At 52.6% G+C, this 26,962-nt stretch overlaps 13 protein-coding genes across 13 annotated transcripts; 7 read left to right on the forward strand and 6 right to left on the reverse strand.

Annotated features, from left to right (window-relative positions):
* Positions 1–26: 26 nt before the first annotated feature.
* ECHS1 (putative enoyl-CoA hydratase, mitochondrial) lies at positions 27–968 on the forward strand (the record flags this gene model as incomplete). Its single annotated transcript, XM_051443347.1, has 2 exons — positions 27–165; positions 238–968. The coding sequence occupies 2 exons, from the start codon at positions 27–29 to the stop codon at positions 966–968; spliced, it is 870 nt and encodes a 289-aa protein (XP_051304842.1).
* A 508-nt stretch (positions 969–1,476) lies between these two features.
* Positions 1,477–3,444, forward strand: J4E86_002791 (uncharacterized protein; the record flags this gene model as incomplete). Its single annotated transcript, XM_051443348.1, has 1 exon — positions 1,477–3,444. One exon carries the CDS (start codon positions 1,477–1,479, stop codon positions 3,442–3,444), a length of 1,968 nt encoding a protein of 655 aa, XP_051304843.1.
* A 1,196-nt stretch (positions 3,445–4,640) lies between these two features.
* On the reverse strand, positions 4,641–6,230 carry J4E86_002792 (uncharacterized protein; the record flags this gene model as incomplete). Its single annotated transcript, XM_051443349.1, has 3 exons — positions 4,641–5,417; positions 5,508–6,055; positions 6,104–6,230. The coding sequence occupies 3 exons, from the start codon at positions 6,228–6,230 to the stop codon at positions 4,641–4,643; spliced, it is 1,452 nt and encodes a 483-aa protein (XP_051304844.1).
* A 273-nt stretch (positions 6,231–6,503) lies between these two features.
* J4E86_002793 (uncharacterized protein) lies at positions 6,504–7,372 on the forward strand (the record flags this gene model as incomplete). Its single annotated transcript, XM_051443350.1, has 5 exons — positions 6,504–6,521; positions 6,751–6,816; positions 6,913–6,955; positions 7,014–7,151; positions 7,218–7,372. The coding sequence occupies 5 exons, from the start codon at positions 6,504–6,506 to the stop codon at positions 7,370–7,372; spliced, it is 420 nt and encodes a 139-aa protein (XP_051304845.1).
* Positions 7,373–8,064: 692 nt separating this feature from the next.
* Positions 8,065–8,503, reverse strand: J4E86_002794 (uncharacterized protein; the record flags this gene model as incomplete). Its single annotated transcript, XM_051443351.1, has 2 exons — positions 8,065–8,307; positions 8,360–8,503. The coding sequence occupies 2 exons, from the start codon at positions 8,501–8,503 to the stop codon at positions 8,065–8,067; spliced, it is 387 nt and encodes a 128-aa protein (XP_051304846.1).
* Positions 8,504–10,824: 2,321 nt separating this feature from the next.
* TOF1 (Topoisomerase 1-associated factor 1) lies at positions 10,825–14,493 on the reverse strand (the record flags this gene model as incomplete). Its single annotated transcript, XM_051443352.1, has 4 exons — positions 10,825–11,867; positions 11,913–14,084; positions 14,131–14,362; positions 14,410–14,493. 4 exons carry the CDS (start codon positions 14,491–14,493, stop codon positions 10,825–10,827), a joined length of 3,531 nt encoding a protein of 1,176 aa, XP_051304847.1.
* A 258-nt stretch (positions 14,494–14,751) lies between these two features.
* J4E86_002796 (uncharacterized protein) lies at positions 14,752–15,762 on the forward strand (the record flags this gene model as incomplete). The annotated part of the gene is made up of 2 exons (XM_051443353.1): positions 14,752–14,883; positions 14,932–15,762. The coding sequence occupies 2 exons, from the start codon at positions 14,752–14,754 to the stop codon at positions 15,760–15,762; spliced, it is 963 nt and encodes a 320-aa protein (XP_051304848.1).
* A 127-nt stretch (positions 15,763–15,889) lies between these two features.
* Positions 15,890–16,708, reverse strand: J4E86_002797 (uncharacterized protein; the record flags this gene model as incomplete). Its single annotated transcript, XM_051443354.1, has 2 exons — positions 15,890–16,443; positions 16,549–16,708. The coding sequence occupies 2 exons, from the start codon at positions 16,706–16,708 to the stop codon at positions 15,890–15,892; spliced, it is 714 nt and encodes a 237-aa protein (XP_051304849.1).
* A 613-nt stretch (positions 16,709–17,321) lies between these two features.
* J4E86_002798 (uncharacterized protein) lies at positions 17,322–18,155 on the reverse strand (the record flags this gene model as incomplete). Its single annotated transcript, XM_051443355.1, has 3 exons — positions 17,322–17,921; positions 17,973–17,998; positions 18,137–18,155. The coding sequence occupies 3 exons, from the start codon at positions 18,153–18,155 to the stop codon at positions 17,322–17,324; spliced, it is 645 nt and encodes a 214-aa protein (XP_051304850.1).
* A 197-nt stretch (positions 18,156–18,352) lies between these two features.
* On the reverse strand, positions 18,353–19,960 carry J4E86_002799 (uncharacterized protein; the record flags this gene model as incomplete). The annotated part of the gene is made up of 3 exons (XM_051443356.1): positions 18,353–18,723; positions 18,890–19,423; positions 19,483–19,960. The coding sequence occupies 3 exons, from the start codon at positions 19,958–19,960 to the stop codon at positions 18,353–18,355; spliced, it is 1,383 nt and encodes a 460-aa protein (XP_051304851.1).
* A 1,198-nt stretch (positions 19,961–21,158) lies between these two features.
* Positions 21,159–22,371, forward strand: J4E86_002800 (uncharacterized protein; the record flags this gene model as incomplete). The annotated part of the gene is made up of 3 exons (XM_051443357.1): positions 21,159–21,195; positions 21,245–21,491; positions 21,540–22,371. The coding sequence occupies 3 exons, from the start codon at positions 21,159–21,161 to the stop codon at positions 22,369–22,371; spliced, it is 1,116 nt and encodes a 371-aa protein (XP_051304852.1).
* Positions 22,372–23,654: 1,283 nt separating this feature from the next.
* J4E86_002801 (uncharacterized protein) lies at positions 23,655–24,009 on the forward strand (the record flags this gene model as incomplete). Its single annotated transcript, XM_051443358.1, has 2 exons — positions 23,655–23,802; positions 23,855–24,009. 2 exons carry the CDS (start codon positions 23,655–23,657, stop codon positions 24,007–24,009), a joined length of 303 nt encoding a protein of 100 aa, XP_051304853.1.
* Positions 24,010–24,687: 678 nt separating this feature from the next.
* J4E86_002802 (uncharacterized protein) lies at positions 24,688–26,761 on the forward strand (the record flags this gene model as incomplete). Its single annotated transcript, XM_051443359.1, has 2 exons — positions 24,688–24,724; positions 24,843–26,761. 2 exons carry the CDS (start codon positions 24,688–24,690, stop codon positions 26,759–26,761), a joined length of 1,956 nt encoding a protein of 651 aa, XP_051304854.1.
* Positions 26,762–26,962: the final 201 nt, after the last annotated feature.

Raw genomic sequence — 26,962 nt, forward strand, 5'->3', positions numbered from 1 at the left:
TCAAAGCTCAATTCTACACACTCAATATGCAGGCATTACGATCAACACCGAGGGTCGCCTCTCAATTCCGGTCTACCGGTCTACCCAGACTTGCGAGGGGATATGCGACAGAGAGGTCCTTCGAGCATTTGCTTGTATCGGTGGCCAGACCTGGTGTTGGTTTGAGTATGTTACCACCTTCTATTCAACTACTATCATACACTGCTAGAGAGATGTGTTTGGACTAACAACCCCAAGTCCAGATCAACCGTCCCAAAGCCCTCAACGCCCTCTCCACCCCCCTCATTCTCGAGATCAACCAAGCCCTCCGCGACTTCCAAGCCTCAAAATCCATCGGCGCCATCGTTCTCACCGGATCGGAAAAAGCATTCGCAGCTGGTGCCGACATCAAGGAAATGAAGGACCTTACCTTCAGCGACGCATACGGCAAAGACTTCATAGAGTCCTGGTCCGACCTCGTCACATTCCTCAAGAAGCCGCTCATCACCGCTGTCAACGGATACGCGCTAGGTGGAGGTTGTGAACTCGCCATGATGGGAGACATCATGTACGCCGGACCCAAGGCCGTGTTCGGACAACCCGAGATCAAGCTAGGCGTCATACCCGGTGCAGGTGGCTCGCAGCGCCTTACCAAGGCAATTGGAAAGTCAAGAGCCATGGAAGTCATCCTCACTGGCGACAACATCACCGCGCAACAAGCAAGCGACTGGGGTCTTGTTGCAAAGGTGTTCGAGACACCTGAGGAGTGTGTTAGCGGTGCGATCAAGACGGCGGAGAAGATTGCAGGGTACAGCCAGATTGCTGTCAAGGCAGCCAAGGAGGTTGTGAACAAGAGTCAGGAACTTGGTATTAGGGAGGGTGTGGAGTATGAGAGGAGAGTGTTTCATGGTCTGTTTGGAAGCCAGGATCAGAAGATTGGTATGGCTGCTTTTGCGGCGAAGGAGCAGGCTAAGTGGACGAACAAATAGATGTTTGTAGGATAGATGAAAGGAAGCAGATCACGTCAACCAAAAAAACCGAACAGGCCCGATGCCTACATTATCATAAAAACCTACAAGATAGGTGACCTGGCGTTGATGTAGGCTTTAGACCTGTTCAGTTTTTTTCTTGTATGAGGTGAGATGATTGAAATCGCCTTGAACACATTTGTTAGTGCATGCGGGTTTCTACGAGGAACTGTGTGACCCAGAATACCAAGCTTAGTTTAGCACTCGAAAATGGGCTGTACTACGCGCTAATTCTTCGATACCATTCTGGCATGCGTACTAGAGAATCGCGACCCCAATTCCATCGCATCTCAATGAAGCTACGCGTGCCTCGGCAGCACCCGATAAGCTTATCGGCCGCACCTGATAACCCGCGCACGCACGCGCGTGAGATGACGCGAGTACATGTGGGGAAACTCTGGAACACTACTCCATCTGACATGCCGCTACTCTCCCAGACAACTTCCTTTCCACATGCCCAACCCTCACCATGGAAGCGACACCGCCATGGTTACGCGACGCCCTCCGCTTTGCTCTAACAGCGACAGCATCGACTGAAGCCCCCTGGTGGGCCCACGACTACGACGCCTTCAAAGCCGCCGGCGGAGGGGACCTTGTCGATCCGGATGACCCTGGCAAAGACCCGCGGTTCCGCAAACTCGTCGAAGCCATATTGTTCAGTCGGAGGTTTCTGAACACATACAACTTGGTGCTGTTGGGCGTGCTGCTGGTCTTCACAGTATGGCATTGGTCGGAGAAGATCGTGCTGCACCGGCAGAAGAGGCGCATAGTCAGTACAACGAAGGGGGATGATGAGACGGCGCATGAAGAGGAGGCAGAGGCCTGGAGTAGCTCGAGTAGTACTATTGAAGGAAATGCGACGCCCCCCGATACCACCGCCGCGAAGAAAATAAACGATGCCGATGAAGCGAGCCCTCTTCTTCCTTCGCAGCGACCCCGACGCGTGACGAGATCTGTAGTATGGCGTCCTTACTACATGCTCAAGTCCGCGCTGCAATACCAACCCCGACCTATACCTGTTGTCAACAAAATACTACCTACGAACGCCGTCTCGCTGCTCGTCCTCGCTTGGATCGGTCTGAATATCTTCTACAACTTCTACCGCATGCCGCTCTCCTTCATGTACCTCTTCGTCTTCGCCGACCGCTGCGGAATCATCTTCATCATGAATCTGCCCCTGCTATACCTACTCGCCGCGAAGAACCAACCGATAAAGTTGTTGACGGGATACTCGTATGAAAGTTTGAACATCTTCCATAGGAGAGTAGGAGAGCTCATGTGTCTGGAGGCGTTCTTGCATTTCCTCGGTATGGTGGCTGTGTGGTATGGCATGTTGAGGCATCTGGGTTTTACGCTGGCGAGATTCATATTCAACCGCGTTGTGCTGTTAGGTCTAGCCGCGCTGATTGCGTATGAGTTGATCTACTTCACGAGCTTGGGAAGCTTCCGAAAGCGGTGGTATGAGATCTTTCTGGGCCTACACATCGTACTTCAGGTCGCTGGATTGGTTTTCCTATGGTTTCATCATCACACCTCACGGCCATACGTTGGCGTGTCCCTCGCCATCTTCCTCATCGATCGACTAGTCTACCGTATGTGGCTGAAGTCCAGTACCCACCCCGCAACACTAGAAATCCTGGAAGATGACGAGACCCTGCTGCTTTCAGCAAACTGGGAAGTCGCCACGAAGAAATCCGCGATCCTAGCCAAGAATATGACACAAGGCTGGAAACCAAACGAACACATCTTCATCTCCGTCCCATCCCTCTCCCGCAAACACGGCATACAATCCCACCCATTCACCATATTCTCCGCCGCCCCAACAACATCAACGCAAGACGGCGACGGAAAACACGCCTGGTTCTCCCTCCTGATCCGCGCCCAATCCGAACCAGGCTTCACACACAGCCTCCTCCGCCACGCCCGCGCCTCCCCAAACCCAACCACGCAACTCCGCATCCGTCTCGACGGCCCCTACGGCTCATCCCACGCCCTCGACCTTTTAGAATCCTCATCAACAGCCATCCTCATCGCCGGCGGATCCGGCATAGCAGTCGCGTACCCCCTCCTCTACGCGCTCTTACAACCCTCGCCCACCGACCCGGAATCCACTCTCAGATCCCAGAGAAAAGTAAAATTACTCTGGATAACGCATTCACTCGACCACCGTCTTTGGATCCCAGAAGATAAATTAAAGGAATTGGAAGACTGGGGGTTAGATGTCCTTATTACACCGCCGACGGCACTTGCAGGCCGACCGGATGCTGGTGGTATTGTTGGGGAGTGGGTTGAAGAGGAGGATGTACATGGGAATGCGAGGACTGGTGTTGTGGTTAGTGGACCCGATGGGTTGGTCAGAGATGTACGGAATACGTGTGCGGAGTTGATTTGGAGCGGGAGGGATGTCGATGTTCAGGTTGAGAAGTTTGGGTGGTAGTCAGTCCGTTCTGGATGCTTTGAGTTGGCTGGCTTTTTTGGTTATCTGGAGTTTGTGGTAGACGGGGTGGGTGGGAATTTTGCCTTTGCTTTTGCTTCTGCTGGTGTCTTCACATTCGCTGTGCGTTTTCTTCTTGTAAGGGAAGAGAGAGCTTAGGGGGAGGGGGGAGTAGAAGTGGCGATGGGTATGCCATATCCGAGTATTGACCAAGTGGACGCTTGTGACGGTTCTGATCACGTTCCAACAGCCGTTAGATAACTTTTTATCTACCGGCTGTTGGAACGTGATCAGAACCGCCACAAGCGTCCACCTCGAGCAGACTGGGATGGAGCTGATGGTGACTGATGGTGACTAACCCTATACCTTCGTACGATTCAATCCACGTGGTTGCCCACCCAAGCAACCAAGTGGATTGGATCTTACGAAGTTATCAGCTTCAACGCAGTCTACTCGTAGTGAATACTCGGGCATAGCATTGAAATTACAAGACCTAGCTATCTTCCGTGTTGAGACCCATTAAGCAAAACCATCTCATCTATGTTTACACAAGCGTTTCCCCACTGAATGCTAATGCCTGTCCCCTAAGTTTGTGATAGACTTGCACGTTAGCCTAGGAAAAAATTAAACACCCTGGAGCCTACATTAATATAAAAACATACCAACCAGGCGGTCTAAGATCAACGTAGGCTCCAGGGTGTTCAGTTTTTTTTATTGTATGAGGTGCTGGGTGGGTAGGAGTTCTGCTTTGCGCTTGTTGTCTGGTCTTGTCACATTCGCTTTGGCGGTCACCTGTGAGAAAGACAGAGAGAGAGAGAGAGAGCATTTGGGTGATGAGAGTGGCGATGAGCAGCCATGTCCGAGTATCCACTACGTGTGCGATTCCATCCGAGCTGATGATGTCCCTATACCACTTGGTTAATCGAGTAGCACGAGGATATCATCAGCTCCGCATGGAATCGCACACGTAGTGGATACTCGAACAGGGCATCGGGATTAGAAGATTCAAGCATCTCCAATCTCACCCATCAGCCAGAACCGTATCATCTAACTTTATAAAAACGTTTCCCCTAAACGCCAATGCTTGTCCCCCAAAACGCCCATGCCAATGCGATTAGCCAAGAGTAGCTTTGCATATCCAAACCCTCCATGCATACACCTCAGCCATCCGCAATGAAACTTATAACCCGGGATGAAATCTACCGTCCCCGAGCAATATCCCTAGTCTCCTTCTTCTTCTTAAGATACGCACTAATCTGCTCCACCTGACTCACAAAGAAACAGCGATTCGCGTCGTTCTGCCACACCAGCACACCGAGCGCACCCGCATACCCCAGCACATCCCTGTACTCTGATTCGGAGCCGAATTCGCGCATCAAGTATCCCGTTGTAGTCTCCACACGCTCGCCTTCGTATTCCCATAGTCGGATTTGATCCATGACCGTGGGCGGGATGTAGGGAATAGTCTTCTGCATCTGAGGATGCGCGTAGGTCGTCAGATAGGAGATGATTTGGCTCGACGTGATGCCTGATTGAACGGCTTTGTGGACGGATTCTTTGGTGAGTTTGCCGGAGACGAGGTTGGGGAAGCGATGTTGGAGTTTGGTGAAGAGGGATAAGATGGCGATTTGGATGAGGCTGTTTGTGTAGGCGTAGAGGCGATAGTTTGTTTCGATGATGATGAAGCCCTTGTTTGCGGATGCCGAGGGGCCGGCGTTGCCTTGGGAGGCTTGGGCGATGTCGTTGGAGGAGGCGGACATGGCGCTGCCGGAATCTGAGGTCAGGGTTGTGGCGAGGCGCGTGGGGTAGAAGGTTCGCGCGTTCTTGTCCGAACGATAGACAAGGCCCATGGAGGAGAGGTCCTCGAGCATCTGAGATTGGGTGGGGGAGAGCGTGGATGTGGAATAGTCTTGGCCTAGTTCTAGGGAACCAAGCATGAAGAGGAAGGATAACACTTCGGTTTCGGACATGCCGAGCTGGGGGTCGATGTCAGATTCGGTGTTCGTTGGCGTCGGCTGAGCTCGAAGAGGACAGTCGTCGCAGGGTTCGTGGGGTTCAATACTTACTTCGTTGGTCATTTTCAGGTAGACGATGAGCAGACTCCAGACTTGGGCGTTCGTCTCTTGCAGCACAAAAGAGAAGCCGTCTTTGGTAATCCTTGGACTTCCATGTACGGTCCTCACAAGGTCACCGGTATGTAGCAGCTTCTTCGTTCCAGGACCGACTTCTGCTCTCTCGATGCTGTCTCTGCTAAGTCCAGCCGCGCCGCTCACCAAGTAATAGAGTATACCCTCCCATTGCGATCGCGAGTATTCGTCGAGGAAGTCGATGCTTAACCGCTTTCCGCCGCTCTCTTCTCTGGTCGCCGGCACGCCGAACGAGCGGTGGGTACCGGAGCCCTCGAGGGCGTTTCGTAGGCTGCCCTGGAAGTCTTTGCTGATAGTCCACGAGAAGGTACCGTCGTCCTGTTTAGCAGGGGCAATGATGTGTAGGCGTTCGAGGGTAAAGAGAGCCTGTTCCTTCTCTTTCCTAGCGGAAGGCTTGAACCAGGCGTCCATGTCGGCTACGGGGAAGGATGAGGGTCTGTAGAGCATCGCAAAGACTATGGATTTGGCTGTGGCTCCGTTAGCGACAGGATCGCGGACGTAATAAATGCACTCACCAAGATGCGGAAGCATGCAGCGGAGCACCGCCAGCACGGTGGAAGGCTGCTCATACAGCCGCCGGTGTGTCGCGACAGGCAGACCCTCGAGGTATTCCAGCGCCTGAGATGAAGATGAAGCCGACATCGTGGGGGATGTGGAGAGGAGGATGTCGGTCTACCGCCGTATTATCATGTTCGGAGAGAAAGGGTCCACGAGTTTGGGCGGTAGCGACGCGTGGGTCGCGCAAGTGGAAGTCGCAGGTCGCCAATCGCCAAAGAAAGTTGATGACGCGCCGAGCGAGCGGAAAGCTCACCCCACAAATTCCGCTCCACCCTGGTCTAGCTTCCGAGGTACGTGGGCAACTGCCGAGCGGAACATCGACATCACTCTTCGCACATCGCGGGGTGAGCATCAACCATGCCGGCGCTGAAGTTTGTGAGATCTGTGGGTTAACCAACCATGTCATTGACCAACCTTATAGATTTACTAACGTGTCGCTAGGTCTGGGAGTCGTTCCGAGCGAACTCTGGGCTGGAGCCAAGGTACCACCAATACCTAAGCATGTATACACGAAGCTAATAAAAGCGACACGAAAGACTACTAGACGGTGTAGGTTATGAGAGTTTATAGCTCTGGTAAGTTGTCATACTAACACCAGTTCTAGCTTCGAGTAACCTCGGCGGTCCCAGGACGCGTCAAGTTTGAGCTAGACATCCAGAAAGAGCACACAGTAAGTACAGAGACTTCATGGCCATACTAATCTCAAAGCACTACAGCAGTCTCAATTTATATATAGTGGTTGAGTGCAACTGACATGTCTTATTAGAACCGCCTTAACATCCTCCACGGCGGCACAATAGCTAGCATGGGTAAGCCGCCCCTCCCAAAACCCCTACTCAAACATCAGTATCTCACAATCCCACCCAGTCGACCTCGGCGGCTCCCTAGCAGTAGCCTCCCGCGGGCTCTTCGCAACAGGCGTATCCACCGACCTAAACGTAACCTACCTCTCCTCCGGCGGCAATATCGGCGACTTGATCAAGGCCGAAGTAACATGCGACAAGTGTAAGTCCATCATATTGGCATGCCTTGCCTTGCTCAAGATACCCGATCGCTAATTACATCACACAGTCGGCAAAACACTCGCTTTCACGTCCATCAACTTCAGCAACAACAAGGGAGAGGTCTTCGCACGGGGAAGCCACACCAAATACGTTGCGTTGGCTTGGAAAGACCCCAACAACATCGTCGAAGAGCTTTCGCCCAAGCCGGAGAAGAAAGAGTAGAAGCATAGATGCGGTGAACATGATGCGTCACGGCGCATATCTTGTGGGAAAATACGATATCTGGTCATAGCACTATGAATACATACGTCTGGTCCTGGGCTTAGTCGATAGGCTTGGGCTTAGCGGCCCGGGGACGAGCTGCTCTTGAAAATCACTTCGAATTATTGGGAGACCTCATTGTTCGACCTTCCAACAATTCGAAGTAATTTCCAATAGCGTTTCGATCTCGGATTGCTAAGCCCAAGCCTATCGGATAAGCCGTTAGAGACCGCGGGCAAACAAGAGCCTACTAACTCGTGATCATTTGCGTGTGAAAGCCATTGAAAACTTCAAATCTCGTGTCGTTACATCAATTGTACAAATGTTATGCTCTCAGCATTCAGCACCTCAGTCAATGACTGTTGCGGTTCTACTCAAGCCATAATGTCGACTAAGAATTACATTACTACCTCTTTGTGGATATCTAACAATGCATGCTTCCCGTGCAGATCACAAAGTTGATGTCTTGACGTTCTCATGCCATGCACAGTATCTCAAACTCTCGCGCTTCCTTTTTGCCCTCGTTGTGTCTCGTAACATCCTTTACTCTTTGCAGGTTTTACATGATTGTAACCTCATCGTCAACTTCCGTGTTCTCGTCCAGGTCGTAACGTGGCCGTCCACCTTCCACAATCTCCATCATCCTGGTAGAATTATGAACCATCCGAGGACGTCTCCTGGTTCCGCTCAGTCGAGTCGTCGGATTTGTTCCAGCCCTTGCCCTTCATTAGGTTGATCAGGCTAGCCTTGCGTGGGGTCAGCTTCCTTACGGCCCGCCCAAAGGCTCCAGCTCCTGCAGAAGTCGTGTTGTCGTCGTGCTTACGGAATGTCATCGGCGGAAGGTCTGCCGGATTGCCGAGCAGTTTGTGCTCTCTCCTGTATTTGTACTCGAACTCCTGGGCGTAGTCAGTAAAAAGGATTCAAAGTCATGACGCAGATAGAACGTACCCAAAGGCTATCTGCTGCTTGATCGGAAGTGCACAGGTCGCGCAGTTGTCCGAGTATGTAGCACGCCGCCAGCTTGTCTTGATTCAATTTGCATTCTCCCAAGAGGCCGGAGGTTTGATGGGCAGGGTCAAGTTCAGCTTTCATTGCATCGGTACGCCATTGATCGTATCGAGACTGAAATCTTCCAGCCCAGTAAAGCGGCGGCATATAGTCTTTGACCTGCAAGATCTCATTGTCAGCAATGTCGGACCTCTCTTGCCCATGTCTACTCCACGAGCGGCTGGAAGAATAGGCCCAGAGGTTTCCAGCGTTGTTTGGTGCTCTGATCGGGACTCTGGTTGGTACTGTGGGGAACGCCGCCAGATTGAAACTAGATCCGGTGAATTTCATTGATGACACAAGCCCTCGTCCAGGCTGGAAAGGTGTATATGTCGGCGTGACACTCAGTCTTTCTTCATCCGTCTCCTCGGGTATCGATTCGCACGAGCTCGCGTCTGATCTGACCCTGACATGTTGAGACGGGACAGTGCTCTTCGGTTTCATGCATACTGACTGGACCAAGTCCGACAGAGACGCTGTCCTGTACTGCTCTGGGATGCGAGGCACTGGTGGAGCGACTTCCATGTGGCTTCCAAAATTATGGAAGGTTTGGGAACGTGGAAGTCTGCTCACCTCATGTGTAGTCATCGCCAAAGCATGGGATGACCGCCAGACGCCGCCCAAGCCATTTGGTGTTCCTAGCGTTTTCCTTTGCTTTTCCCTGTCCGTGGGCAGCCGGGGAAGAGCTGGCCTGACATTATCGCTCGCATCTGGAGCGGGGGTTGGAAGGTCGGTGTTGTGAGGCGGGGCGGCTGCAGAGTTCGATATCGAGGGTGATGCTGCTGGTGTATTTTTTTGTTCCTCCGACTGTATCCGCTTTACTGTCACTGGTGTCTGCTGTGCAAGCTGTGAGCTCATCCTCTTTCTTACTGTGGGTGGAGTCGCGAAGCTAAGCTCCCTGCTCTGTGAATATTGTAATCCCGGACCAAATGACCTTCTACTGTTCAGAGTACCGGGCACTGCAAGTGATTCCCTCTTCAGCGTTCTCTCTTGTATCTGCGACCGCCTGTGTGATATACGTCTGTCCGTCGGTATGTTCTCTTGCAGAAGCGGCCTTTGAGCTACTGGTGATACCACAGACATCTTAGGTCCTGGCCGCCTCGGAGCCATATATCGCGCCGACTGTGGCCCGTTGGCTGTTTTGACGAGATTTGGTGTCGTACGTGAGCGCAACTGATAGGAATGCTTCACTGGAGAGCCATTGTTGGCGGCTGCCAACGCGTGGGCAGTCGCGATGTGTTTGATCTGTTGAGAAGCGCGGTACGAGACGTGTTGCTGAACGTGTTGACGTGGACTAGAGCGACGGCGCTCCAGGGATGGCGGACTGGGAGTAGGAATCTTCGAAGGTACCGAATCTGGCTCTGATTGAGGCATTACCGCAAGAGAATGGGACTTGACTGCGCCTTCTACGTCTGCGGCAAACGACTGAGGCTCAGCCCTAACCGGGAGCGGGATGAAGCTCAGCGTACGCGACCGGGGCAGTGGCTGCGGTGTGGTATCGGTATCTGCGCTTTTGGGTAAAGTCCTGCTGAACGGGACTGTTGCGCACTCTTCGGTCGCATCGTTGGAGTGGTTGGATGGCGCAGAAACACGCATTGGTGAAAGCGCAGCTTCGGATATAGAATTCGTTGTAGTAATGTCGGTTGCAGATGGTTCAGTAACAGCCAATGACGGTACATTCACTTGATGACGTCCTGGGGTCGTCCTTCGCTGCGAGAGGGGATTGGATATGAAAGCGAAGCCATAGCTCAGCTTTCTCCGGAATTTGCTGCTGCTGTTTTCTTGAGGCTCGCCACCCACCGGGAGGTGAGTTGTCGACTTTTCTCTCCAGCCCACCATCGCCGCTGCTCGGTCTTCACTTGGCTGAGCCGTCTCCCACCGCGCGCGAATCTGCTCGAATCTGTGTCGATCTGAATATGTTAGCATGGCTGTAGCGTGGTGTGCAGCGTTTGTGGAGAAGAAGGACTTACCCGCGGAATGTTGTTGTTGTGGATGGTGTTGTCCTTGAGGAGGTAAACAAGGAAGGCACGAAGCAGCCACCTCGGATTAAGAACAACGTCATAGAACGAAAGATGCAGTCGTGACCAAACGACAGGAAAGAGCAACTGCAAACGCTCTTGAAAGCTACAATCGTCCGATCCTTGCCAGTAAACTGCCACGGCACTTGACATCATCCGCGTATACCTTCTTTTGACCAATGCAGAACAATCTTTGGGCCTGTAACCGTAACATGAACAAGACAACACGCTATTGACATAACAAGATAATGGGGATTCAAACACTGGAAAGCACGAACCTAAGACACCATGCTATGCTATGCAACCCTTCCCTCCAGACCACGCCGAAAATGTCGTTACCCGCACATATTACTCCGAGTCACTGTCAATGACAAAGCCAGCCCTCATATTGCGCGCCGCCGCTGGTCTACGCGCTACCGGCGCATCGTCGTCATCATCGTCGTCTGAATCTGCGTCTGGCATTGCAGCATCGCTGCTCTTCGTCGCAGCATCACTCACTGGCTTCCGGGGCGTGTCCGCCTCACTAAGTGCTGCTGTTGCACCAGCGTTCTGCGATGAAAGTGGCGTATCTGTTGTCTCGTCCTCATCCTCATCTCCCTCCTCATTACCATCAACCACGGAAGGAGCCTGACTGCTCTCTGCATCTTCCATATCGTCGTCACTATCGGCGAATGGCGCTTTCCGTTTCGGTGGACTCTTTCTCCTCTTGCTCTTCTTGGCCGGTGCATCAGCTTTTCGCTTCTTGGATGCGACTGGCTCCACGGTTCCAAGTACAAGTGACTTCTTGAACACTTTCATGTTTTCTTCACGGATCGCCTGTTCTCGCGCGAAGAAGGCGGCATCCTTCTCGGCGTCCCAGTCCTCGTCGTCCGAGTCATGCACGTACATTGTACTCAATGCTTTGGCTTGCTTCTCGATTTCCTTCTTCCGACGTGCCTCGGCTCTGCGGTCCTTCTCTTCGTCGTCAAGCTCCACAGGACTATTTCTTCGGCGTCGTCGCTTCAGTGTCTTGCGAGGGGCGTCTGCATCTCTCTCAGTGGGACCACCCTTGGCGTACTCTCCGTGGTCCTCTTCCTCGTCGCGGTCTATGCCGTCAGAGTCATCGTCAAACTCAGCCCGACGACTAGAGCGTCGAGCTGCTGCAGCCTTGCTACGAAGCAGGTCTTCTGGCGCTTTGCCGTCCTCATATGTTGGGGGGTCGAATTCATACTTGCGAATGAGATCAATGGCTTCTTGCAATTGCGTTGAAGTAAGGGATGAAGGTATGATCCATGAAGCGTCCGGATCGTGGTGCTCTCCTGATCTCTCGAAGCCGACCAGGTTCATGAGTAGTCGTAATTTGTTGTCTTTGAACATAGCGACGCGACGTTCTTCCGCATCGTGCTTGATGACTAGACTCGGTTAGCAGACTTCCTCACAGTGAGAGGCATACTTACAGATCGATGGCGGCTTCGAGGTTTCAGTGTCTGGATTCTCAGGTGCCTCGCCTTCTGGACGCTCCTCTACGTCACCCACCAACGCCTTTTGTGCTTCAGCTGCCTCTTCCCACGCCTTGCGCTCTTCAGCTGCCGATGTAAGCACATCGCGTACCCAGCGGAGAGCATCCGACTTTGACTGATTGACAAGAACACCAACAGCGACACCAATCTGATCAGGTAGCTCCATTCCAGGTTTGACCTCAAGCTCTGCCGGAGCTCGTGGCGCTCGAGTGTGTATCTCGCGATCATATCCGTGCTCAAGGAAGAAGATGGTTGCAGGGATCTTGTCAAACAGCATCTCGACTACCAGCTCTGGCCTCTCTTGTACCCTCTTTACAACCTGCCTGAAGAAGTGTTTGACAAAATCATCCCACTCTCTGTAAGCTGGCGACTCTGGATCAAGACCACCTGGACCTTTCATCATCTTGTTGAAAAGCGCCAGGATGTCCACTCTGCACAGCAAGACACCAAGCTCCATCTTGAAAGCGACACGGTGAAAGAAGCGATGCGCACGCTTGAGCTGCTCAGTATCGAGGTCGCTGAAGTACTTGGCAAAGGCAACGAACGTGTTAACGCTACTTTGGTTCGCAAACTTTGCCGAGAACTTCATGAAATCGAACTTGCGTTCAGAAACCGTCTTTTGGGCTTGTTGGAGGTCTTCAGTTTCAGAAACGTTGCCCTCTTCCTCTCCGTCTTCGCCCTGCTTTTCAGCTTTCTTCTTCTTGATCTTTCGGGCTCGCCGTTTCGATCGGATTTGCATGTCAACGTTCTGCTTTGCATAGCGCTCGAGCATCCGCAGAAAGACATGGGAAAGCTCTGTGACCGCATCAAGGTAGCCAAAGCCTTGATCTTTGTATGACCTCAGGATCATGACTATCCTGTCATGTGTTGATTCTTCGTAGAAGATACGGTTTTGAATGTTCTCGGCAATCTCTTGGTCTTCCTCAAGACCTGACTCGGACATCTCATGCACGGTGAGCAAGATTTGCGTGAAGCATTTCAGCCCAGCGTTAAGGTCTCGCCATGCTTTCTCATCTTGACTCTTCTGCATGAAGCGGTTGAGTAGAATGAAGGTCTCCTGATTCATGACTTCGGCTACTAGTCCGTAGCTCTCATCCTCAGCAGACAGAACTTCAGGACTCTTCGGGTCTGCGGCCCTCTCCTTCATCGTCCGCCGCCGTGCGCACTCTGCTCGTAGGAACCACGATACGAGGTAGAAGAACTGCCTTGAGTGTCGTGTTTCCACGCGCTCCGTTTCGCGCTCGATAGCTTTCCGCAGATGCAGGAATAGAGGGTTGAAGGACGAGTCCAGGAACTCCTCGACGAACGCTTTGATATGTTTCCGCGCAGAAGAGGTCAGTGGTACCGGAAGATCGAACTCCTCCCTTTCTTCATCGCCGGCTTGCTTCTTTCCAGGACGGCGGGGTTTATTCCACTTCTTTGTATCATCCATCTTCTGCATGCTAGCCTGAGCCTTCCCTAGCACGTCCTGCCCGGATATAGTTGTGACCTTCTCGTCGTCCCGCTTCATCCAGATCATCGTTCCGAATCGGTTATGCCGGGTTGGTGCGTTGCGGGCGTAGCCTGCAAGCATGGCCTTTTCTTTCTGGATCAAGCCCTTAAGCTCGTCCGTGTTCTTGATGTTGAGCTTCTTGTCTTCCATGAACAACTTCTCAGCATCGATGCCCTTGAGGAGGAAGAACAAGATTTCGAGAATAACAACATCCTGGGTGACAAAGTCCTCCCCGATACTAGACGCTATACTCAGAATCACCTGAAATATGTCCTGCTCGTGGAAAGTATCAATCGTTGCAGATCGAGAGACTTCAGCTTCGTCGGTGTCCATGTGTGCATTGTTCGGGGGCGCGAGCATGGCGATGTTGCGTATGAAGTATAGTGCGATTCGAATAATACCCTCGTCTCGTGGTGTGCGTTCTCGGAGGGGTACGGCCATAGAAGGGAGCGCGATCTTGACAGCAGTCTGGAGGGTTCTGTCTCGGTCGAATTGCAGAATAGCACGTTTGTAGCCAATTTGGGCGAGCCCGATATAAGGCCCATGTCGGTGGTGGTTTACGGTCGCCTCGGTGGGGTCGATTTCATTAGGCCATGTCAAAGGCACGAGAAGTTCCACTGCGGTCGTCAGTACAGTCTCAAGATTCGGAGTATGTTTTCTTACATGTCGCAACCGCAATCTTGTGCTTCCAGGCGCTCTCCATGACAGTTGGTGATATCTTGGCCAATATCTCAAGCAAGTCGCCCTTTACGAGGTTTGCTTCGGCCATGCATCTTGCTACATCGCGTCGATTGTACTGCCCGTCGGCGAACTTCAGCCATTTCCGTAGGTCCTTGAGGCATAGCAGGGCGTCGTGTCCGAGTGCATACGTGCCGTCATCGCCAATACCACCAAGCTGGTTGTATGTCAGTAGCCATTGTGTCAGTGGAAGGAGATACATACAGCAGATATTAGACTAGAGACGTGAGCGCGAACTTCCGGGTTAACGGTGTCCTGCGCCCAGTCGTCCAGCGTTGTCTGAGCCATTGTCGTGGTTGATGCTCAGATTGCCCGCCGGTGTCGCGATGGCCCAAAAGACGCGTCGACGCGTAAAGTGCCACAAGCGGGACAAACCGCGCAAATCCGCCAAGACAGGGCTGATCCTCGCGCCTTCCCGCCGCCAGTCAACGTCATGCCTCGGCTAGCCCGCCGCGGTTCTCATCGGCCTGGGGAAATGTCGTTCTGCATCACATGTTGATCGCGCATCTTTCACAATTCGTGCAATCCTTCGATTAAATACACACGATGTTCTCCGTGGCCTCAAAACAAGTCGCTCGATGCGCTGTGTGGCAGCAATGCCGTGCCTTCAGCTCAACTCCCTCTGTCGGTGCTGCCGCTGAGGTCAAGAAGCTGGGTGTTATTGGAGCAGGCCAGATGGTATGCATCAATGCACCAACCCTACAGCTGTCAATCTAACATGTTCAGGGCCTTGGAATAGCTCTTGTAGCAGCACAGAGGGCCTCAGTACCGGTCCGGTTGATTGACAACTCCCAAGCATCAATCGACAAAGGCCTGAAGTTTGCGGACAAGCTCCTCGAGAAGGATGTTGGAAAGGGCAGAATCTCGAAAGACGACGCCGCAGCGGCAAGAGAACGATTGACTTCCAGCACATCAATGGACGATCTGTCAGACGTCGACTTCGTTATCGAGGCCGTACCAGAGATCCCAGACCTCAAGCACAAGATCTTTTCGCAACTCGCGCAAATCTGCCCGTCACACGCTATCCTAGCTACCAACACATCGTCAATCTCGATCACGAAGATCGCAGCGAGTACTACCACCGACCCAACAGACCTCTCGGCTTCATCGCGCGTCATCAGTACACACTTCATGAACCCAGTACCCATCCAGAAGGGCGTCGAGATCATCACCGGCCTCCAGACCTCGCAAACTACCGTCGAAACTGCAATCGCGTTTTGTGAGAAGATGGAAAAGATTCCGTCCAAGTCCGCCGACAGCCCCGGTTTCCTTGCAAACCGCATCCTCATGCCGTACATCAACGAGGCTGTCATTTGCCTTGAGACGGGTGTAGGCGCCAAGGAGGACATTGATAGCATCATGAAGAATGGAACGAATGTACCTATGGGCCCACTACAGTTGGCGGATTTCATCGGCATCGATACTTGTCTGGCGATCATGCAGGTCTTGTACCACGACACGGGTGATTCCAAGTACAGGCCCGCAGTGCTGCTCAAGAAGATGGTCGATGCAGGATGGCTGGGAAAGAAGAGTGGTAAAGGATTTTACGATTACTAGAAGAAAGAATGTGAAAATGTAGACACTATCATGGACCACCGTATACCCGTGTTCCGAAGTCATGCCCTGCAACCCGTCGCGCCCATGATGTAGCCTGAAGGTGCTCTCCATTGAATCTCATGAGCTCTCATACCTCCAACCCTGCTAATTTCATCATGTCATCCTTCGAGAAGTCACCCATATAGTCACCCATATTCGGGATCTCTGTCTTCATCGAAGGCCCGCCGTCAATCTCCATCTTATCCTCATCGTGCGCACCCATCAGCGGCACCGCCGCTCTCGCCAAACACATAAGCTCACGCTCCATCTCCTCCTCCTCTTCCCTTCCACTACAAACAGCCCAAGTTCCCTTCCCCCACAACTTCTCCTTCAACCAAGCCATCTTCCCCCTCTTCACATCATCCTCCTCCATCTCCGCCTTCAACCCAGTCCCAAACTCCAGCTCGCCCAGCTCCCCTCTCTCTTCATCCTCCATCTCCACGCCACTGAGTCCCAAATCACCCATGTCTTCACACTTGTGGATGAGCGGCGTAACACCTAGTGCCACTGAATCCAGAAAGTGAAGGTGGCGTATCTTATTTCTGGCTTTCTGCGCGCTGGGGAAATAGTAGGTTTTATTGATGGGGGTGCGTAGTTGTGCTCGCGTTCTAAAATGTTGGAAGAAGGGCTTCTTCTTCTGCGCTGCGCTGGTGTTTGGCGGCATCTGTGGGAGTGATTGGGGTGTTGGGAGGTATTGGGTTTTGGCATGGTTTTGCGTGGGTGGGTGAATGGTGAGGCGGCACCCACGCTTGGGCTTCTTTGGCGATGGTGTTTTGGGGGGATGGATGATTAGGCGGCATTTACGTTTGGGCTTCTTGGCTGATGGTGTGGTGGGTGGTGATGCTTCCTCGCCCATTTGAGGAGGCGAGTTTGCGACCATGCGGTCAGGCGAGAGGAAATGCTTCATGATGCTTGATTTTACGGTTTTGTGTTGGTGTTGGATGGTTTAGTTGGGATTCAACTTTCTTTGCGGAATCTTGATGCAGAGGTTTGGTGTGATGGTATGGTCTTTGGAAGTGGACATGGACATAATTTATCTATACCGCTAGCTCGGTATAAAATATGTGAGCGCGCATGGAAACCAAAGTGCACACATGGTAAGCGGAACTAGTCATAGCAGTACCATAGTTGCATTGCTGAGATATTACATTTCTTGCCATATACATCCTACATCACTGGCCGAGAATCTCGAAGTGGATACTGACGTACAACAATATCTGGTACCATAGTTGCGTCACATGAATACTACACCTATTTGCCATATACACTTTTTATCACTGGTCACAAATGTCAAAGTGGACCTTATGTGTGATCAAGTACCATAGTTGCCTTGACTAGTCTACATTTCTCTACCCCAACACCGCCAATCAGCCAAACCCTTAAAACAATCGCAATACTTCCTAGCCGCAATCGTCGCAGTCACTGAGCCCAAACGCCGTACTTCTCAAAACAAATGCCGCAGTCCCCAACCCAACGTCGTAATATGCTCGCCTCGGAGCCCATCACCGCACCCTGACTCATCACACTCCATCCTGCCCAGTGGACTCAGCGATCCACTTACGCTTGAGACTTTTGCGGTCTCGAGGTTTTCCATTTGACGAGAAAGCCTTGTTCGCTAGTTCTTTCGCGTACGCGCTTTCGGTGATCTTCCTGTTTGGCTCCAAAAGTGCGGCAATTCTGACTTGTTCGCAGTGCTCGGCTTGTATTTGACTGATTGTCTTTGGCAGCTTTTGTTCCGGTTGAAGTGGGAGCGTTGCCAGTAAAGCGTCCACTCGGGCCGATCTGTTCATTGGCGGTCTGATGATGTTGTCTGATGGTGCTGCAGTTCCGTCGGTGTAATGTCTCATAAGCTTGTTGTTGTAGGCAGCGTTGATCTCTTTTAGCTGAGGCGGCGGTCTTTGAAGATTTGGTACCCAGCGTTTTGCAGCGGCTTTTCGGAACTTGAGCTTGCGCTCTTCCTCTTTGGAGATGTCTTGCTTAGGGATTTCGAGCTTCAGACGCATTGTAGACTTGTCTGGTGATGATGGTGTTTTCGAAGGGGTCATCAAGCCCGCGCCGCTGTCTCTTCTCGCTTCTGCCGAAGTGCGCTTGAGTGATTGCACTGGCGGCATGTTTGGAACCTAGGAAAAAGCTGAACACCCTGCAGTCTACGTTGACGTTGTGTCACCTACTTTGCACGCTTTTGACTTGATGTAGTCTGCAGACCTGTTCAGTTTTCCCTTTGTCGATTGGTGAGGCGCTGCGGGAGAGGTAAGCGAGTAATGTAAGAACCTCGAGCCTAGACACTGTGAGTGGGATACTAGGAGTCTTGTACCAAACACTTGCGCACACTTACCTTTAATAGGGTTTAGCATGGTGAGGCATTTGCAAGATATGAGCGTGGGGTGACTAGCGTTTCGAGTCATCGAGGTGAAGTTTGTAAGCATACTTAGGTACAATGAAAGTCTACATTGTTACCACTCGCGACCTATACATCCTTGGCATGCCGCAGGCTCCCACATAGCGATTGTAGGACATGCTTGTCGTATGCCAATGGAGATATCCTTCACCATCACTCCTCCTCACTCTCATCCTCGTCTCTCACCTTCTCGCAACCACAAGGCCACAAGTGCGCGACGGCATAGCCAGGGTACTTCTTCGTGAACTCATCGTACCAAATTTGCCATGAGTCCCATGCATCCTTGGTCTCAAGGTCGAGTGTTACCCCCTGGTTCGGCTTCGGATAGTGTGGAAACTGCTCGAAAATCGCGCTGCGGAAGTTCTTGAACTCTGACCACTTGAGATAATCATCCGGTTCAAATTGATGGCCCACGCCCGTGCGCCGGTCGTTGTCGGCTTGAAAGTCACCTTTACGCCCGTGATCTCCTTCCTTCAGATATGGGACGGGAGGAGATTGGTGGTGCTTGGTAGCGCGATGTGGTACTAGGCAGCGTGTTAGCAATGTGTGCTGTATGGAGCAAGCGGAGTGAACAGCCGAGATCTATGTTTAGACCGCCCCAGGAGGTATTCAGATGACTGTAAGGAAGTGTGCAGCGAATGAACCAACCCGCATTGCATCATGAGTATCCAAAGAAAAGCTATTACTTACTTGTGGTCTCATGGAAGTACGTCTCGCCCTTGCGATAACCTTGGCCAGATGTCGCTGTGAGCACGCGATCCTCATTACGTCCGCGAATGATTATCGAAGACCGGTCGGGATCCAAAGGATTCATGCCAGTAGTCTGCATGAAAGCATCGTGGCGGGACCCTTTGGCGTTATATACAGATGTTTGCCTTTCCGTTTGCGAAAGCGTTGGTATATTGTAGTCGACTAGGGTGCCTGTGAACTCATCCTCAGCCGAATGTCCGGTATTTGTAGCAGCCGTGTTTGTTAGTGCGTCACGCTTCTGAAGCTTCGTGTGTGGCCGGCCGTCCGGTGGCTCATCAGGTGCGCTTCTCTTCCGGTGACTAAATTGACGGGAGGTACTACTGTCTTTGATCGTAATTGGCGAGTCATGTTTTTTGTTGACAGGTGTAGAGGGAGTATTGGCCTGTATCGGTGTTCTCACACTGGAAAACGTCGGGGTGGTGGGGGCCGGGAAGGAGACGGCGTCATCAGCATCATCGGCTTCTTCTTCTTCGTCTGCGACTTAGACTGTCAGTATACCTGCACGCATTAAATAAGATGGGAAAGAAACCTACTAGATAGTGTCGACTTCGGGTTGCGTCCAAGAGCAAGTGTCTCCTTCTCTTCGATCCAGTTCGCCAGCCTTGATTTTGCTAGTCCCTCGTCCTTCAGCTCTTGCCTCTTCTCCGCGCCTGCATACTGCTCTACCATGTCAAGTAAGTCGTCCACGCTGTACTTGAGCAGGCCCTTGGATAAGCGAGCGTACGGCCTCCTTTTGTTGCCCAAGCCATCTTTGTTGTACAGTGGAATCCTCAAGCCGTTCGCCTCGTAGAACCTAGCCCCAGAAGTCCTCGTCGGAGTGGAAGATGTAGCTGGGGTCGTGCTTTTTGCCCTTGCCCTCGCAGTTGGTACAGTGGTACTCTTCTGCTTTGAAGGACTGCTCGCGTGGGATTCAGGAGCTTTTTTCTTACCCTTTCCTTTGCCTTTCCTCGGCGTAGCCAAACTCATGGCGCGCGCGACTTCGTTGTCGTCGATAATGTTCGTTCGGTCCATGATGTCTCAAAGTTAGATGATAGCTGCAATCCCTGAGGATGTGCGAAAGAGTGGAGGAGATAGAATGAGAAATCAAGCAATGTGAGATTGGTTGAGGGGCGAAAATATCCGTTTGTCTCTAACCCCATTCACAATGAAGTGAAGGCCGCGAATGCACCGCAGAGAAAGCCTGAGCTCTGCACAGTACACGCCTTCACTTTCGAACTGACCAAATACCGCGCGCTCATAGGGCCCCTGAACAACCAATGAGCGAATTTTCACATGAGGGCGCGCGCAGTATTTTAACTGGCCGGGCACGGAAGTGTTGCGCTATGTGGACCATGTGAGCACAGAGCGATTGATAGACGTTACCAAACGGTGATCTTGAAAGCTGGCGAGACTACAAAGAAATCGCGTTGACACAGTGCGACGATTGAAAATACCGAAAATCGAAGTACACACGTCCAAAGTGTGTAGTAATATCCTGAAGCTCGGGTAGCTTGCATGCTCACATGTCGAATGTCAGCCTTGGCTCAGTGTATCGCTACCATGGTTCTCAGTAGCTTGCGTGAGTTTCTCATGCTGTCTGCCACGTTCTCGATGGGACATTACGTCGAAGTATTGACAGAACATGGGATGAGACCACCATTTACCCTCGATCTGTGGTCATGATATGTCTTTTCACCGATACTATATTGGTTCCACCCTCTTGCTGAGTCCAAGTATTGTAGATGCTCTCTGGCGGGCGACGTAATCGGAAATTCTTAAGGAGAAGAGGTAACAAACGATGAAGCGACCGGAACAGGATCCAGTGGCATATGTTAGTGTATGGATTCTGACAATCTCGCTAGAGCGTCTGATGCGTCACCGCAGTACCGTGTTTGTTAGTGGAGGCTGACGATTTGGTGTGGCACGTCCTTTCCGTGGACATACTGCCGATAGTGTAGACGACCAGCATCTCGTGTATTCGTGACCATAGACCAGAGAATGTTGCGACGGAAAGTCATAATCTGAAGTTGGGACGTCTCGCATCGCAGAGTCGAAGTTGGCAAAGAGTTGCGGTCGGCGTGCCACGTGAGACGAGGCGGAACCGACCGCCGATCTAAAGGAGCCGAGGCATACCCGCCTCCAGCTTTCGGATCGTCATTTCGCGACTCTCCAGTTCCATCACCAACTTCAACCTGCGCGTGCTACTGGCATTGCGTATCGTGCAGTCAACATGGTCCGCGAGGATATAATACAGTCGGCGGTGTCTTGTAGGTTGACGCACGACACGCTCTACGCGACGATACTAACAGCCGCCAGTCCTCCAGGACCCGTCCGTTGCCAGCGCGCCCCTTGAGAAGCGCATCGCCTTTCTCCAATCCAAGAACCTCACACAAGAAGAAGTCGATGTCTCGCTCGCGCGTGCAGCCGAAGACCCCAGTTATGCCTCATCGCCTCCACCCCAGACATCCGCAGTAGCCAGCAATGCGTACAGACCACCACCAGCAGCCCCGTATGGGAGCTATCCTCCCCAACAATACTGGCAACCGCCCCCGCCGCCTCCGGAGTAAGCATAGAGATTACCTACATCCGGTTTCGATGCTGACAGATACAGACCGCCGAAACGCGACTGGCGCGACTACTTCATCATGGCAACGGTCATGGGCGGTGTAGGATACGGCCTCTACTTCACAGCGAAACGATACGTCCTACCCCTGATACAACCACCTACGCAGCCTCAGCTAGAGCAAGACAAAGCTTCAGTCGACGAATCCTTCAAGCGCGCGTTCGATCTCCTCGAGCAACTCAACACCGACACAACCGCTCTCAAGGCATCGGAAGAGGCACGGACAACAAGACTTGATGACGCGCTTGGTGAGGTGGAGAGCGTCCTGACGAGCCTCAAGGAGTCGTCGAAGAGACAGGGAGACGACAACAGACGTATCGAGGATGACGTCCGCGGCTTGAGGGACTTGATCCCGAAGGCATTGGACTCACAGAAGGAGTCCACCGACAAGAGGCTGCAGGAGCTGTCAACTGAGCTGAAGAGCCTGAAGACGTTGATTGGCAACAGGATGAGCTCTCCGGCACCACCACGCCCACAGAGCACCTCGGGCTACTACGGACAAGCGCAGTCGCAGTCGCAGACACCCAACACAAACGGCACACCCGCTGCTTCGGCATCGACACCACAGCCGTCCTCTACTCCTGCGCCCAGTGAGCAGACCAACGGCACGAGCGCTACCGAGACCCAAACAAATGGTAGCGCAACGCCCGCGCCCGCTCCCAGCCCTGCCACCGAGAAGCCTCTCCCTGCGTACGGTAGGCCCTCGCCGGGACGCGCCGCTATCCCAGCATGGCAAATGGCTGCCGCAAAGAAGACCGAGGAGGCGAAGAAGGACACGAGCGAGAGCGGAACTGCGGTCGATGCCGGCGCCAGTGCGTAGAATGATCGTTGCTGTATTATCTGAGAAACGTTGTGCATCTTTGGCGTAGTTATTCTGCTATGTATTATTTGGATAGGGACAAACTTATGGTTACGCTTTGAAAATCATAATCTCTGTGGACTGTAATGCAACGCCTTGGAAATGCTACGGCCTATTTGTGACCATGGACTATCCTGCACTTGGCTAAGGTTCTGCGTACATTCACCCAGGACCTACCTAGAGCATGACTGCGCATGCACGCAATATCAGCACCCTAGTTATCGCTAAAAGAGAATGTATGTGCATCTCAAATGCGATGATGTGGTTGCTCAATCGCTCGTATCCTTTTCCCTAGCGCAGGCTAAGTCGCTTCCGGGCCAACGTGATGTCGTGACGTCGCGATGTCGCGTTTCGCGTCAGTGCTCCTACCTAACGTCGACCAGCCATCTCAAAACAAACTTCCAGCCTCCAGCGTCATCGACATTGCACACAATCCGATATCTCATGCACGATCGATCTCGCCAATCTGTAGCTCAGACAAGAGGCTCCACACTCCCCTGACGCTACGCTTGTGTTGACGTCGACTGTCACCCTCTTTCGGCTGCAGGTGCGATGTTAGCTCTGGATCCATGGGCTATCGTGTTGTCCCTTGCATGGCGGGTATCCAGCCCCCGTAGCTTTGTGGAGGCATGACGCAGTCTAGGGTACGTTCTGACAGACAAGATTGACGTCTGCGTGGCTTCGCATAGCATCAATCGCACCGTAGAAACACTGGCGCACTATCAGTCATGTAGAAAGAGAAGGAATCGTGAAGGGCTGCATTGCATCCGTTGCATCAGCGTGCAGCACCACAACAGTATGACGCGGCGACTCTCACGTCTGCTAGTCATTGCATCGCATACCTCCGACAAGCGCAATCAGCTCCCGCCTCTAGGAAGGGACCCGTTTCCCGGATCGCCATATGCCTATCCCCTTTCTAGTGCACATCAACCCCATGCTGGTATGGCGCTTTGTGGAGGGCAGTATGGTATTTTGGACTATGCGGTCATAACTGTGATCGCGGTATGGGATCTAGATCGCGGCCCTGCCTCCCTATTGTTTCGAACACCATGTTGCATCAGAGGCTTGAGGGGACATGGTCGATACCATGACGTAGCATCTCTGTTCACGTCGTCTACATAAGGAGGTAATCTCATCTGCTTTCTTCTACATTAACACATCATCATATCCCAATCAACTACTTTCGTCTTCGACACTTACACCACTACATCCACTCCCCACACCACAACAACAACACCACCATCATGAGTTCCAGCGAGATCCCCAATGGCAACGCCATGGACAACGACTACAAGTCCCGTACCGGCCAGACCGAGATTCCCGTTCAAAATGACGAGGCGCCTGTTGAGGCGACCGAGTACACCAACGGTGGTGACTCTGACGCTCAGCTCGGTATGTATTCCAGTTGTATCAGTTCCTACAATACAGTTCTAACATTCTACAGAGCGTGACGAGAAGGACGCCATCGACAAAAGCAACATCCTTGATGAGCGCACACGTGGTGCTACCAAGAAATCTGGCACCTACACCGAGCCTGGTGACGAGGAGGGTCTCGGTGCCGCTGCTGATGGCTCTGACGGTACCTCCGCTACTCGATAGAGTGCGATACCTTAGGAAGAAAGAGTAGGAAGTTAATAGCGTGTCTTCATCAATTTGATATCCCATTTATTTGAACCATGTTCTCATTTCCGTGCTTGTGCAGTCCACCCCGTTATCCTCTCCGAACGCTGTTCAATGGCTATCATTGGCAATTGATGTCTGTACTTAACGTTGAATATCATACGCACACATTCCATTATCAGCATACTTTGACGAGCCCTGCAAGATGATATTTTAGCATGCTGCTCATTGTGCACTGAACCTTTCCTTATCTTTCGCGCCTGCCTACTCTGGATACCTGACCAGCACTGTGTTGGCCCTTGCAAGCAACCTCCTTTACTATCTTTATATCTCGAGATGCCTTCTCCTGCTAAACCCGACCAATCCAATCGAAATGTTCGCTTTCACTTTCACCACCTCACACGCAGGGTCTTCCCGCATGGTCTTAGCTCAGCTGCCGTTTGCTGTGGGGTCATACGTGGATCGAAAGTGACTTGTGATCACCACCAAACTGCCTGATGGTCACAAAGGAATAACCTTGTGACATACCCGCGCTACTTCCGTGACTTGGTGCTGTCGCTTTCTCAATCTGCATCTGCGATTGTCGCGACGCTGTTGTGACATCACGTAACAACCCACCGCCAACGCACACGATTACCCGTTTGAGCAGGCGCAACGATGGCGGGAAGAGGAAATGCAAAGACTATCGCGAATGGTAAGTTCCTAAGTTCTGTCGAGCGATTATGATGTAGCGATCGCTACTTCCTGAAGTAGTCACCAAGCTTGGTCGAACCCGCTTACAGCACAAGATCTCTATACTGATCGTGTTTTAGAGCGCGCAGCCCGAATTAAAGCCACCAAACAGCGCGTATTCATCTCTGGACTCAAGGGCGACCACACGCTCGAAACAGGCGTTGCGTACCACTACCGAGGCCACTTCATCTACGCCTATCCCGTCGGCAACCCGATCGAGCCAGTGCCCTTCTCGACCAAGAAGGGCATCAACATCGTAGGGGTCGTTACAGACCAAGCACCGCTCTACGATTCCAAGAAACCGGACCTAGTTCTTGAAAGCACTGTTGCTGCTTTGCAGAGGTCTTGTGTTCACGAGTGGGAATGGCAGAAGGAGCAGGAGGAGATCAAGAAGCAAGAGACGAAGAAGGCGCTGGAAGAGGAGAAAGCTGGAGAGAAGAAGAAGGAAAGCAAGGTCGAGACTGAGACTGTAAAAGGCAGCGCAAAGGACATTGTTGCTGCTGTAACCCCCAAGGCAAGCGCGCAGGACCCGTTGCCCAGTCAGGCTCCTTCACGTGTCCCGCCCTTCACGACACTGCTAGTACCCTCACAAGTATCTTCGAACCTCGGCTCACGATCGAGTTCTCGCTCTCGACCAGCATCGCCTCACCGTACCTCATCCTCCTCCACCAACGTCCCACGCATCGGCACGGTCGAAGCTCCTCCCACCACCAGCGACTCTTCACGAAGCTTCTTCCCAGCCACAAGCTACACACCGCATGACCGCGGCCACTACCTCGCCTACTCCGCCCCTGGGTCCCGCAACGCCTCGGTAGACAACACACCTTTCGTCTCACGCCCCGTATCGCCAACCCACCAGCACGGTCTCAGCATCCGCAACGGCCAAAACCATATCTCACTCCGACCCATAGCGAGCACCTCACGTTTGAATCAGCTCCTAGCCGCGGAAGGGATCCGGCGATCATTAAGCCCCCTCGCAGATGTTGCCGAAGCTGGAAGTGGAACTGCGCCTCACCACCCTCCACAATGGCAAGAAGAAGATATGGTAGCCAACCTCTCCGTCTCACAGGGCTGGATGGATCCCTCCGATATCTCCGCTTTCGTGGAAACTGTGTCTCGTCGGCCTACTCCTTCGCCATCTCGACTCTCGTCACGCTCGCACACGCCGTCTAGGTTTCGGAGTTGCAGTCCACGAGATACTTCGCCTGATGAAGGTGGTGGGAGTGGTCTGTATCTCCATGGCCTGGGTCATCCGGATGTGATTCGCGAGTCGAGGACTCAGACTAGGGAGAGTAGTCCGTTCCGTGCACCAGACTATCGGTCGAAAGAGAGTGCGGTGTATTTGAGGGGATTGGCGCAGAGGGATTATGAGACGGGTGATACGGGATATGAGTTGAATGCTCCAGGGCGACAGGAGGGTGGTGGACATCCGGCGAGCAGTATTCAGTCATCGAGGGCGCAGACTCCCATCGGACAGGCACCCGCCAGTCTACGTGGAGGCTCAGGTCAGCAGTGCGACACCACACCGGCATTCACCTTCCCACCGGCCCGTGCACCAGATACATCTTCTTTCCCCGCGTTCATGGACCCTGTTCCATCCCCCAGCTACATCGTCCAGGCCGAGAAGAAACCGCTAAACACCGGTCGACCACGCGCCGCTTCGAAAGCCCTGAACGAAGCTTACAACGCCGCGAACCCGTCTTCAACCCCTCGACCCGTCTCCGCGTTTCTCCCGCCTAACGAGCAGACGGAAGGCAACGACACCGGTATCGATGCTGATGCTGGTGCTGATACTGCGATTGCAGTCTTCACCGCCCGTTGTCCGATCCACTCCGAGTCGTGCAACGGCCAGGATGTAGTGCATACATACATAACGGAGCGTGCTAGGAACGGCGCCGGGTTCAAAGACTTGTTTCCGACGATCGAGTGTGAGGATGGGAGGGTGATGGTGGATTGGGCGAGGATGAAGGATGAGGAGATGGAGAAGCTGAGGGCGTGAGGGAAGTTGACTCCGGAGTTGAGTCGACTCAAGACGGGTACGTTGAAGTGGCGAGGGAACGGGATGATGTGGTAATGGAATGGAACACATGTGGAAGGGAAAACACATTGTACGATACATACACAGACACACAAGCGAGATGAAAACTGGATAAGTAGCAGGTCATGTACCGACCTCAATTCAGTATAGAAATACAGCAAA

This window comes from Alternaria arbusti (genome assembly GCF_024043155.1).
Source record: "Alternaria arbusti strain BMP 1465 chromosome Unknown scaffold_3, whole genome shotgun sequence".
NCBI classification, from domain to species: Eukaryota; Fungi; Ascomycota; class Dothideomycetes; order Pleosporales; family Pleosporaceae; genus Alternaria; species Alternaria arbusti.